Source organism: Eutrema salsugineum, unplaced genomic scaffold (assembly GCF_000478725.1).
Source record: "Eutrema salsugineum unplaced genomic scaffold, Eutsalg1_0 scaffold_5, whole genome shotgun sequence".
In the NCBI taxonomy this organism is placed as follows: Eukaryota; Viridiplantae; Streptophyta; class Magnoliopsida; order Brassicales; family Brassicaceae; genus Eutrema; species Eutrema salsugineum.
In genome coordinates this window covers 2,925,176-2,939,485 of record NW_006256612.1, presented here as the reverse complement: position 1 = coordinate 2,939,485, position 14,310 = coordinate 2,925,176, and the positions used below count along the sequence as shown (strand labels likewise).

The 14,310-nt window shown below is 32.2% G+C and overlaps 1 protein-coding gene across 1 annotated transcript; it reads left to right on the top strand.

Annotated features, from left to right (window-relative positions):
* The first annotated feature begins 12,279 nt into the window (after positions 1-12,279).
* On the top strand, positions 12,280-13,408 carry LOC112083937 (glutathione S-transferase T3-like). The gene is made up of 2 exons (XM_024152159.1): positions 12,280-13,166; positions 13,366-13,408. Exons 1-2 carry the CDS (start codon positions 12,280-12,282, stop codon positions 13,406-13,408), a joined length of 930 nt encoding a protein of 309 aa, XP_024007927.1.
* Positions 13,409-14,310: the final 902 nt, after the last annotated feature.

Here is a 14,310-nt window from a genome sequence, read left to right as displayed (position 1 = left end):
ATATGGTGTTAAAAACTATTTTATTGTGATAGTTATGATTCTTAATCATAATTTATATCATGAGATTTATTAGAATTTTAAAATATAACATTATTACAAAAACAATTTTTAGAAAATTATATGCGGAAAACAAATTTTTTCTATAAATTAATAATTATTAATTTATAGATAAATTAATATCACGATAAATTAATAGATTATCATGGTCCCAACATTATTAATTTATAGAGGTTTTATATAGATTGTTAAAAGATTCTATTTTTTTCTTAGTACGCTACAGATAAATATAACACAATTCAAATCTGTTAGCGGTCTACAAAGAATTTAAAGACTAATTCAAATTTCAGAGAAACAATAAACTTATTTCATTAACCGGATTTTCTAAGAGAGATGCTTGTCTTCGAGGAGGGTAAGATGGGAGAAAGAGAGAAATGAGGGAGAGAGAGAGAAATGAGGGAGAGAGAGAGATATGAAGAAAAAATGAGATATATGCATGTGTTAGTGTATCTAGGTAGAGTTATGGGATGAACTATGCAATAGACTTTGCATTCTCACATGGGATGCACCAAAGATAACAATATAGTTGTATCCCTAACAATTTTATTACTCAGCCAAATAAACTATTAACATGTTAACATAAAAGTATTATAAGTGAGTCTAATAGTTACTTCCCTAATAATTTTATTAATAAGTCAACTAAATCCGAACTGTGGTAATAAACCGCTGCGGCTGCTGCAGTCAGCCACGTCGTCTCTCAACCAACAGTGATTTTCACCTAGAGGAGAGATTTATTGGTTTCTGCCCCTCTTGTCTCTGTGGATGACTGGACATCGTCTTCTTCTTCATCGTGGAATCCTCTGACCATTCTCAATGCAGCTCTCAAGGCTCTCTACAAGCTTTTCGGAAAATTAAGTTTAATCTGGAAAAAAAAATTATGTGTTAACAAATTGGGTTGGAGATTAATTGATTATTTCTTTTAGATCTCTCTGGAAAACAATAGGAGAAAAATAAAGAGACGAGAGAGGGATGGATAAAGATAAGGGAGAGAGAAAAACACAAATGAGAAGCAAATGAGAGAAAGGAGAGAGAAGCTTTGACAAAAAAAGAGAAAGGAGAGAGAAGGAGAGAAATGGTACAACGAAAATTTGAAAATATCAACAGTAACAAATTTTTCTCTTTGTTAGTTTTGCAAATATGACATTAATTTTAGTTAAAAGATGCAAATACTCTTTTTTAATCATGTATTATATTAAGGATAAAAATATCTCACCATCTTCTATTATTAATTGAGAAAGAAAATTTTAAAAGAACATTTGTCTCATGTGTTATTTATAGGTCTGCCATGCTGAGGTGTCATTTCTATAGAGCTTCTCCAACTTTAATTAAAAGTGGTCTCAAATTACTAGACTAATTACAATTATACCATTTCCAACCACAACAACTATTTACATAATCTTATCTTATATTTTAAGATATTAACCTATAATGCTATGTTTATATATATACATAATCTTATCTTATATATATATATATGCATAAAGTGTCTTCTTACACTGATACTCAATATAATGACATTACAAATACAGTTTTATTATTTATAACATATCTGTATGTATTTTATTAATATAATCTATATATAAAACAAATCTCAAGAATTACTCTACATACATCATGAGTCAAAAGATCCATCTAATTTACTGAAGCCCACAAAATAAAAGAACGGAGAAATATATATTTACTGGAAAGGCCCATCTTTTAACTATGGCAATCAATTTACAGTGACATCTTATATTATAGTTTCATTTTTTATGAATGTCAATGTTTGTCCAATATGTCTAATTGATTACGTCTAATAAATCTAATTAATTATTGTGCCTTATACTGTAGGTTCCTTTGTTAGTGACTATATAATGTTAAATAATCTTAGATAGTCTAAAATTATATCATATATCACTTTTTCCTATTGATTTCAAAAATTTTAAACAAACTATGGAAACTAATGATTTATATCTAATATGTCTAATTTTTGGTGCTTTATATAGTTTTCTTTTTTATTGAATATTTAATGTGCAATTATTTTAGACAACCTTAAATTATGCTAATCATCGTTTTCTCTGCTTGATTTCAAAATTTTGAGAGACAAGTATGAAAACAAATTATTTTTCGTGATTTATATGATTGATAAATTTCTAAAGCAAACAAAATGAATATTAAGCTATATATAAAGCATGTTTGTGTAATACCATTGCACACACCACATTCACCACTGCATTAAAGTTTCCCCAGCAACTTAACATTTATCTCTTATGGCCTTTTTTAATTCAGTTTCTGACTTGAAACCATTCAAGAGTATGTGGAAGATAAAGGTTAAGATCATTAGGCTTTGGAAACAATACTATGTTGCTGGTGGAGAAACCATTGAGATGGTCCTCATTGATTCAAAGGTATTTAAAGTCTTTTTGTGTTATATAGTAAAGCTCTCATTTATATATTATTGTGTTTTTATATGTATCTGACTTCTAAAAAATTTGATAATTTAGGGAGACAAAATCAGTGCTTCAGTGAAAAAAGATTTGGTCAAAAAATTGGAGCCTTTTTTTGCACCAGATGGTACCATGATACTGATCAACTTCTCACTTAACTATTCATGTGGTTCTTACCGAACAACAAGTCACCCCTACAAGATTTTGTTTCTCACTACTACATGTATAAGAAGGTGAGAGCAATTGCCCAATAAATTGACTGGTTTTGAGCTTGTCAATTACATTGATGTCCTAAGTGGTACTCTGAATCCAGATTATTTGATTGGTAAATTATATTAATTAATGCTATTTATATTACTACATTTGATTTATGCTAGTACGTGAGCCTTTAATAATTTTCTGGTTTTTTTACTTCAGATGTCATTGGACAAATTGTAGAAATGACACACCTTGAAGTTGTTCCGGTCAATGGAAAAGATACATCTAAGCTCACGTGTGAACTACGCAATACATAATAAATATATAAAATGTTTTTCTTTCCATCTTTTCAATCTAAAATCTTGATGTTGATAAAAAAACTTTGTTTATATCCAGAATGTTCATCTTCCTATTGTTTTATGGGGTCCGTTTGCTAATGATGTTAACCACGCTGATGAGGAATCTTTGATAATTGTGTTAAGGTTTGCAAAGATCAAAGTCTGGAAAGGTACTCTATAAAATGACTATGTAATTTGCTGTTGATAAAATATTTTTACATATTATTTATATGCTTAATAACCATTGATTGTATGTGTAGAGGACCACATTGTCTCCAATGCCTACAATGTATATTTATATCTGACTTCTAAAAACTTTGATAACTTAAAGAGACAAAATAAGTGTTTTAGTGAAAAAAGACCTGGTCAAAACTTCGAGTTTTTCCTTGCACCAGATGGTACCATGTATCAACTTCTCAATGAATCATTCATGTGGTTCTTACCGAACAACAAGTCACCCCTACAAGATTCTGTTATTCACTACTACACGTATAAAAAGGTGCGAGCAATTGCCCAATGAATTGACTGGTTTTGAGCCTGTCAATTACATTGATGTCTTAAGTAGTACTCTGAATCCAGATTATTTGATTGGTAATTTATATTATTTAATGTTGTTTATATTACTACATCTGATTTATGTTACTATGTGAGATTTTAATAATTTTTCTGGTTTTTTTACTTCAGATGTCATTGGACAAATTGTAGAAGTGACATACCTTGAAGTTGTTCCGGTCAATGGAAAAGATACATCCAAACTCACGTGTGAACTACGCAATATAGAGTTAATATATAAAATGTTTTGCTTTCCATCCTTTTAATCTAAAACTCTTGATCTTGATAAAAAAAAAACTTTGTTCATATCAAGAATGTTCGTCTTCCTATTGTTTTACGGGATCTGTTTGCTAATGATGACAACCACGCTGTTCAGAGTCGTCGTGAGAAATCTTTGATAATTGTGTTAAGTTTTGCAAAGATCGAAGTCTGGAAATATACTCTATAACATGACTACGTAATTTTCTGTTGGTAAAATATTTTTACGTATCATTTATATGCATAATAACCATTGATCGTATGTTTAGAGGATCGCAGTGCCTCCAACGCCTCCATTAATGTATCTGTTGTAACCGTGAATCCTAAAATGCTTGCGGTTGAGAGTTGTGCTTCTCTGTAAGTTTAATTCAGAAAAATGTTTATGCTTTACATTTATATTCGTTTTCATCTAAACCATTTTGTTTCATTTTTAGGTTGTCCAAAGATGATCTTCCATTTGCAATTGTGGATGCAAACCCACTTGTTTTGGTCAATGGTGTGTCTGACAAGGATGATTTCTTTATTCACACACCAAGAAAGACAATCTGTGAAGTATTGGAATCTAAGAAAGATTACATCTCAGAAGTGATTATATTTTAGTATAATTTTTTACTGCACAATAATCTTTTTTTTACTAAACTTTTTGGAATTTTACTTAAGGTTGAGCGGTGCATTGTCATGAGCACATTATCTGCAACTAATGCTGATATGGGGTGGTACTATGTGGGTTGCAAAACATGTGATAAGAAGGTGTTAGCTGTGCCTAGAGATGATTTTGATGAGGAAAATCCTAATGATGTTGTGCCATACTATTACCATTGTGGGAAATGTAAGATTGATAATCCCAAACTTTTGCCCAGGTATCGAATATTATGCCATTAGTTTGTATGTCATGATATAATTACTATTTATTTTCAGACACAAGTTACATTTGGTAATCCCAAAACATGTATTTCGGTTGATATAGATCCAAGAAACAGACGTCTAGCCACCTGCTCTAACCAGTTTGGTAGGAAAAACTTTTCTCTTCAAAATCAGTATAGAACGGGAAAATTATGTCTACAAGCACGACACTTACAAAGTTCTGAAGATTATTACTAATCAGGAAATGATTTCTGATTTTAACGAGAACGATTCCCCTGCTAAAGACTCCCCTCAGGTACTTATTTGTGTTCATATCATTCTTCTTACAAGATTAACATGGGGTGGTACTAAAACTATCTTCAAATTATCTTTTCCATTAGGAAACAATGTCCACCTTCGATTCAGAAAACTCAGTTGTTTCAGAAGCAAGCACCTGAGGTGACATTCTTCTATTCAATACAAAAAATTCGAGTTTTATAAGATGATTATAAACATTAAACATTCATGGTTAATATACATGTTAGTTTGAGAAGAATGTTCATGTAAGATTCTATGATGTTATCTGGTACTGGCGGATCATCACATCAATCCAAATCGATGGGTGTAACTCCATCTAAAAGAAGGGAGGCACCAACGGTGAATTTGAATGAAGCATTTGATCAGAATTCTGTTACCAAGAGCGCATGTAGTAGTATCAGGATCAAGAAGGAGAAGAATGATAAAAGTGGCTAAGGAACTTTCTTATGGAGATTGCACCATAGAGGCTTCAGAATTTTATTGTATTGCTTTTTTTTTGTTTTTTAATAAATTTGCTTTGAGACTTGGCACTCCATCGTTGTTGGTTATTATCTTGGTTTTTGTTTGTTATATTTTTATATTTTGTAGACCGGCGAATTAAACAATAAAAAAACCTCTATATAATTTCAACTTTATTGTTAAAGGAGATAATGAGTTAGTACTTACCATTTCAATTTCCAGTCCCCGAAATTAGGAAGCCTTAATTCCTGCATGATCGCTAACAAAATTATATGCAAACCAATAACCACATTAAATTACATATATATGAGTACTAATGGAGTTATTGATTCGCATACAGCAATATGCTGACAATCAAACTTCGCATGCAGTAGCAGCACAATTTAGAAAACTATTACACTTATGGTATACCATATAACATATGTAATATTCACTTATAGTATACCAATAACATAATTAATATTCACTTAAGTAATATAATCCACTTTTAGTCTCTGAATCTCGGATTACAAATTTGTAAAAATTTAGAGATGTGTTCTTTAATTGAGAAAGACAATTTAAAAATAACTTTTGTCTCATGTATTATTTACAGGTCTACCATGCTGAGGTGTCATCTCTCTAGAGAGTTTCTCAGAGTTTTATTAAGAGTGATCTCAAATTACTAGACTAATTACAATTATGCCATTTTCAACCATAACAACCATTTACATAATCGTATCTTCTATTTTAAGATATTAACCTATAATACTATGTTTATATATATAATTCATATTTATATATATATGCATAAAGTGTCTTCTTACACTGATACTCAGTATAATGACATTACAAATATATTTTTATTATTTATAACATATTTGTATGTATTTTATTAATGTAATCTATATATGTTAAACAAATCTCAAGAACATATACTCTATGTACATCATGAGTCAAAAGGCCTATCTAATTTACTAAATCCTATGAAACAAAAAAACAAAGAAAGATATATTTACTGGAAAAATCTATCTTTCAACTATTGTAATCGATCTACGGTGACATCTTATATTATAATTTTCTTTTTTATGAATGTCATGTTTGTCCAATATGTCTAATTGATTACGTCCAATAAATCTAATTAATTACTGCGCATTACAGGTTCCTTTGTTAGTGATTATTTAATGTGAAATAATCTTAGACAGTTTAAAATTGCGCCATAATTCACTTTCTCCTATTGATTTCAAAATTTTTAAACAAAACTATGGAAATAATTATTTATATCTAATATGTCTAATTTTTGGTGCCTTATATAGTTTTCTTTTTTTTATTGAATATTTAATGTGCAATTATTTCAGACAGCCTCAAATTATGCCAATCATCGTTTTCTCTACTTGATTTCAAAATTTTGCGAAAAAAGTATGGAAACAAATTAATTTTGTGATTTATATGATTGATAAAGTTTTAAAGCAAACAAAATAAGTATTGAGCTATATATAAGGCACATTTGTGTAACACCATTGCAATCACCACATTCACCACTACATTAAAGTTTCCTCAACAACTTAACCTTAATCTCTTATGTCCTCTTTTAGATCAGTTTCTGACTTGAAACCATTCAAGAGTATGTAGAAGATAAATGTTAAGAACATGAGGCTTTGGAAATAATACTCTGTTGCTGGTGGAGAAACCATTGAGATCGTCCTCATTGATTCAAAGGTATTTAAAGTCTTTTTTTGTAATATAGTAAAGCTCTCATTTAAGAATTATCGTGTTTTATATGTATATCTGACTTCAAAAAACTTTGATAATTTAGGGAGATAAAATCAAAGCTTCAGTGAAAAAAGACCTGGTCAAAAAATTCGAGCCTTTCCTTACACCTGATGGTACTGTGATACTGATCAACTTCTCACTGAACCATTCATGTGATTCTTACCAAACAACAAGTCACCCCTACAAGATTCTGTTTTTCTTTACTACACATTCGTATAAGAAGGTGCGAACAATTTCCCAATGAATTGACTGGTTTTGCGCATGTCAATTACATTGATGTCCTAAGTGGTACTCTGAATCCAGATTATTTGATTGGTATGTTATATTAGTTAATGCTATTTATATTACTACATCTGATTTATGTTACTATGTGAATCTTTAATAATTTTTCTGGTTTTATTTACTTCAGATGTCATTGGAAAAATTGTAGAAGTGACACACCTTGAAGTTATCCAGTCAATGGAAAATATACACCCAAGCTCACGTGTGACTACGCAATTCATAATAAATATATAAAATGTTTTCCTTTCCATCCTTTCAATTTAAAACTCTTGATCTTGATTAAAAAACTTTGTTTATATCAGGAATGTTCGTCTTCCTATTGTTTTATGGGGTCTATTTGCTAACAATGTCAACCACACTGTTCAAAGTCATCGTGAGGAATCTTTGATAATTGTGTTAAGGTTTGCAAAGATTAAAATCTGGAAAGGTACTCTATAACATGACTACGTAATTTTTCGTTGGTAAAATATTTTTATGTATCATTTATATCCATAATAACCATTGATCATATGTGTAGTGGATCGCAGTGTCTCCAATGCCTACAGTGTATCTGTTGTAACTGTGAATCTTTAAATGCTTGCGGTTGAGAGTTTTGATTCTCTGTAAGTTTAATTCAGAAAAACTGTTTATGATTTACATTTATATTCATTTTCCATCTAAACCATTTTGTTTCATTTTTAGGTTGCCCAAAGATGATCTTCCATTAGCAATTGTGGATGAAAACCCACTTGCTTTTGGTCAATGGCATGTCTGACAAGGATGATTTCTTTGTTCACACACAAAGAAAGACAATTTGTGAAGTATTGGAATCTTAGCAGGTTTACATCTCAGAATTGGTTATATTGTAATATAACTTTTTACTGCACAATAATCTTTGTGGTTTCTAAACTTTTCAGAGTCATTTGTACGATTTTGATGGCCTCATTTGAATGGAATCCTGCGAATGATAGAAGATTTCATTAGTTATGAGCTAATAATATTTTTTCTAAAATAGTACATAGATACTTTCTAATAAATATGCTTACATCGATTTGAAAGCTTTTGTTTTTGGGATATCAAGGTCAAAAAAGAATCGAGACCACCCTTGTAATATTTGATAAAGTCACCTAGTTCAAAAAATCAAATGTTTGTGTTTATTAATTGTAAAAAGTTAAACAATACCCAAACAAATAGTAAAAAAAAAGTGGTTTATATAAATTAACCTTCTCATTCAATTTTCCAAAACTGTAAAACACAAATGACAATCTGCTTTACAGTAGACCACCATAAATTATGTAACTTCTCTGCATGGTCTCCATATGCAATACACTTTATTTCATCTTCCCTAAAAAGATATCAAATTTATTTAATTGTACTTTGAAAATAGAATTGTTAATAGTCTCTAGGAAAAAATATAAGTACTTCAGCAAGTTACTCACTTAATATTCTTTAAACAGAACTGAATTCTCCTGTTTTTTTTTTCACTATAGATCTTGTCATATGGATCCTCTTCAATAACTTCAAGATTACCAACACTAACTAAAGCTCTATAGAGATCTTTGTGAGATATAAAACACAGTTTAATAGGATTATCAGGAATCATAAGATAAATTATGAGCAAATAAGAATAAACAGATAAATATTTAGAAAACCTAGCCAATTTTTTTTTTAAAAATAAGTGAACCCACCAACAAAGTACAATGAAATTTCAGCCAAGTTGTTTTCTTTTTTTTTTATTTGTTTTAATAAGTGTATGATGAGGGCATCCTAATCTGCTTTTATTTATCAATTTGTGTTATTACTTAAAACTTATGGTTAAGTTTTCTTTATCTATTTTTCACAATAATTTATGCTAAAATCTAATTAATTTTTTAAATATAATAATTTCCCAAAACAAATTTATAAAAAAATAATATAAATCTCATCCCGCACGAGACGCAGATTATTACCTATTATTTAATTAATATATATTTCCAAAACCAAACAAGGTCAATGAATCTGTTTCCTACTATCTTTATAACCAACAAGTTTACAACAAGAGATTATGAAAAAAGAACCATAAATTGAAAAACATCATCATTAATCGGTAGTTGTAATGAAGATTTCAGACCATGTCCATCAGGGTATGTAAACCCATTTTGAGCCCAAAAACCTAGGCCAAACGGATTTCTAAAAAGGCTTTTTCCAATGGACACGTATGTTAAATAAGAGACTTAACAACCCGTCTCTTACGGGACGCGGCAGTAGGGGATTGGTTGAATTATTTGGGATGTTAATTGGATTTTGGAAAATTTTAATCGGGTATTCCGTTATTTTTTTGCAGACCAAACTTTCTCTCTTCTTCGGCGATTTGAGAACGTCCGCAATTTTGACTCGAAGTTCGTCGATTTCGGCGTGGATTTAGGTCAAAAATCTCTCCTCAACACATCCACCGATTGCTCAAGGTTAGTACGAACACATCCATCGATTAATTTTCTTGGTTTGAACAAGGGGGAAGAAATTAGGGTTTTGTCGATTTGGGGAAAACGTTTTGCATGTTTTTAGCGATTGAAATTAGGGAATTTTTGGGTCCAAATAGGTGTGTGGGTGTGTTATTTGCAATGATTCAAGGTGATTGATTGGTTTTTGTGTTTGATTTGTGTATTTGATTAGTTTTTCGTCGATTTAGGGAAAACATTTTGCATGTTGGTAGCGGTTGAAATTAGGGATTTCTGGGTCCAAATAGGTGTGTGGGTGTTTTATTTGCAATGAGTCAAATTGATTGATAGGTTATGTTTGATTCAAGCCGTTTTATGTGTAGTTGCGATTGTTTGATCTCAAATTTGCTCTCGAATCATATCGCATTATTTGATCTCGAATTTGGCAAATTATAGTTGCGATTGTTTCTTGTCATTGTTGGTTCCTGTATTTGATACCTTCTATGGGTGATGATTCAAACCATGTATCTGTGATCGTGGTTTAGGGTTGGAATAACATTATGCTCTATGATTTCGAGACTCTTTTTGTGTAATATGAATATTGCTAAGTTTGTTTCAATTATCGTTTTGTTAATACCTTGCTAAGTTAAGTTATGAATCACATTGTTTAAGCTTCTCGTTGTTTACATTGTTTTCTGATTATCGTCCTATCACTTTCATGAATGAGTTAAGTTTTGAATGAGATGGTTGTCGTTGTATGGTTCGTGTGAATAGAAAGAGTGATTGTGTGAATGTGTTCATCGATCATTTATGCTAGTTGTGTTAGATATTGATAAGTTTTGTTTCACTGTTTTCATGTGTGAATTACTAAAGTTATAAGTTTGTTTTAAGTTTGGGTTTATGTTGTTTATATTGTTTTCTGATTATTTTCATATCACTTTGATGACAGGGAATGCCGAGTCTCCCAAGCGACACCTCATCCGAACCAGAAATGGACCTTGGCTGGGCATATGTGGATGCCACGTATGGCATCACAGAGAAATGCTTCTGCGGTCGAGCCCTGAAACTGGAGACAATGACCGGTCCAGGAATTGTGTTTCCAGACTGCAAGTATTATACTTGTCCGAACTGGCTCAAAGAGGTAAGCCGACCAAGTCTTTATGGAATTTTTACTTGCTCCTTATAATGATTTGTATTATTACTTATGTTATTTCACTTGCTTTCTGATAAGGGTAATGGCGAGCATCATAGGTGGCAGTGGTGGGATGAGACGGTCACCGAGCAGATCGAGATCGTGGAGAGGAGGCTTCAAGAACAGAAGGAGAAGCTCTGTAGGATGGACAGACGTGCAGCCTTTTATCCAACCATTGGAGAGTTAAATGCATGGGTCAGAGTGTTGCAAGCGGAAGTCTCAAGACTGAAGGAACAGAATAAACAAGGTGAAGTATTTGTGATGTTGTTTTTTATTTTTGTTATTGCAGTCATTTCGTATTTGTTTAAGTAGCATCACTGAGTAGCATCGATTATCTGGTTTGTTTTACTAAGTATTTGTCCCTAAGTGGAGTTAACTATGACAACAATGTTCGCTTTTCATTATTTAAGTTATTAGGAGGAATATTTTGTATTGTTGTCTTCTGAATATTATGTTGAATCTATTATGTTAAGTACTCTTTTACTTGTCCGTTGATGGTTTGTTTCAAACTTGGTTAGGTGACATGGTAGTTCGTGTATTTTTTGTTTAGAGAGTTTATTCATATAGCTTATTGATAACTGCTCGCTTAGGGAAATAGCTTATATGCTTTTTTATGTGAGGGTAAATGGTGGACCAATCGATAGAGCAATATAAAGGCTACCAAAGATTATGGTTCATCAATCTGTGAAGGTTAGTCAATTTGTTCCTCTTTCGTTATCATTAGTAGTTAGTCGAAGTAGTTAGTAATCCGTTGTCTTTGTGATAAATGCATTTGAGTTTTAGTTAGGTAATGGCTATGTGTTCAATGATTGATAACTTTTACAAAACCAGTCCATACTTATTTTTAAAACCCTAAAACGTCTGTCAAAACTGAACTTCTGTCTTAAATACTTCTTCCAAACTGAACTGAACTTCTTCTTTTCTTAACTACTTCCTTCGAAATGAACTTCTTTTCAAGAATGTAACTCATTCTTTAATACACCCTAAAAACTTATTTATAAAAACCTTCTATCAAAACTTCTAGCTTACGAAAACCTTCTATCAAAACTTGTAAACTTCAAAACTCCTTTGTTCTTAAACTACTTCTATCAAACTTTTTGTTAAACTTCAATCGTAGATACTTCCTTCTTAAAAAATTATTTCTAAATACTTGTATTCTTTCTACAAGTATAACTCATTCCTTAATAAACCCACTTCTTTCGAATATCGCCATGGATTCAAATAACCCTTATAGCCACACTGAAGGTTTTGTTAACGTGTTAACTAGTCAGCTAGTTAACGAGGTTAACACACCTACTATCGATCTAGGATCATCAGAACTCCTTATGTTTAGTACACAGGGGTATGATGATCCAAATCTAGGTGGCAAGAATCAGGCCGAGAGAAGAAAATGGTCACCTAAGGAAGATCTGGTTCTGATCAGCGCCTGGTTGAATTCAAACAAGGATCCGGTAGTTGGTACAGACCAGAAAACTGCAGTGTCTTCGAAACGGATCGTGACCTACTTCAACTCATCTCCGCAGCTTGTCGGTCAGGCGAGAAGAGAAGTCAGCACTTGCAAACAACGGTGGGGGAGAATAAATGATCATATGTGTAAGTTTTCTGGTAGTTATGAAGCCGCAGTGAAAGAGAAGACCAGTGGCCAAAACGAAAACGATGTCATGCAAGCTCTTCATGACATCTTTTACAAAGACTATAAGATGAAGTTTACCCTTGAGCATGCGTGGAGAGAGTTGTGTTTTGATCAGAAGTGGTGCAAGACATCATCTGCTAAAGATAACAACAAAAGAAGGAAGTGTGAGGAAGGCTCGGCTCAGTCATTAACCTCCCAATCCGATTGCAATGGCGATGATATCTCTGAGGTTCGACTGCAGGGTATAAAAGCTGGAAATGCTAAAGCGAAGATGTCAAACGGTGTAAAGGAAGAAGGCAAGGGCTTATCGGAGTTACAAAGCCTGTGGGGCATCAAGAAACAAGACTTGGCATTGAAAAACAAGATCTCAGATAAGAGATTGCTTGAGAGCCTCTTAGCTAAGGCCGAGCCACTTTCAGAGATTGAGCTTACCCTAAAGAATAAGCTCCTTAATGAATTGCTCTCGTAAGTAGTGACATATGAAGTTTTTAATATGTTTAATCCTCTTTCAACTTTAAAATGTTGTTTAAGACAGTTTATGAGTTTCTTTGTATGAGGTTTAGTGCTTTTTATTGAAATGAGTAATGTTATTTGGTATTATGGTATGGTTGAATTCGGTTAAATTCTCTGAAATGGTATAACATTCTCTGTTTTGTTTTGGCAGGTCGTATATGATGAACTATGTGGTGGCACTTTCTTATATGTGAAGGGTCAAGATATATCACGGGTTGTATTTTTTTTTTGTAGTTGTATGTGAATTTGTAACACAAAATTCATTTTGTACCCATAGTTTTTGGTTCTAGTTTTTTGGTTTTGGTTTTTTGCACTTTAGATATCACGGGTTTTGGTTTTTTGCCAATGTAGTATCACGGGTTTAGTTTTAGTTTATGGATGGAATATATGTATACTTGTGTAATATCCTAAACCACAGATTCTATTAAAGAAATCGAATACTTGTGCCTATATATATTTGTAAACCAATGCTCATACAATCATCTCCCTCAAAACCTCATATTCTTGCCTTTTCTCCAACTTCTTCAAACCAAACATCAACTCCTTTTTTTCCTAGTCTCCATTAAGCACAAAAAAAACACAAACTATGGCATCATCTTCAAACAAACGGTTTGGATGACTCCTTTGATGACACTTTTGATGAGATATTTGATAAAAAAAATTTGACGAGGCGTTGAACGACGTTGTAGACCGTTATACAAGATCAAAGCAGAAGAAGAAACGCGCTTACATTGAAAGAGAACGTGAACAAGGCCACAACCGCCTATGGAACGACTATTTCTGTGAAAATGCAACATACCCGCTTAATCTTTTTCGTCGCCGTTTGTACGGCACCAATTCGTATAATGGCATACGGTTGTGCGGCTGACGCGGTTAACGAATACCTCCGGCTAGGTGCAAGTACTGCATTGTTATGCTTGGAAAATTTACTGAATGAATAATATATTTGTTCGGAGATGAGTACCTGAGAAGACCCACACCAGAAGATCTTCAACGCCTACTCGATGTTGGAGAGATACGTGGGTTTTCCGGGATTATAGGAAGCATCGATTGTATGCATTAGAAGTGGAAGAATAGTCATACCGCTTGGAAAGGA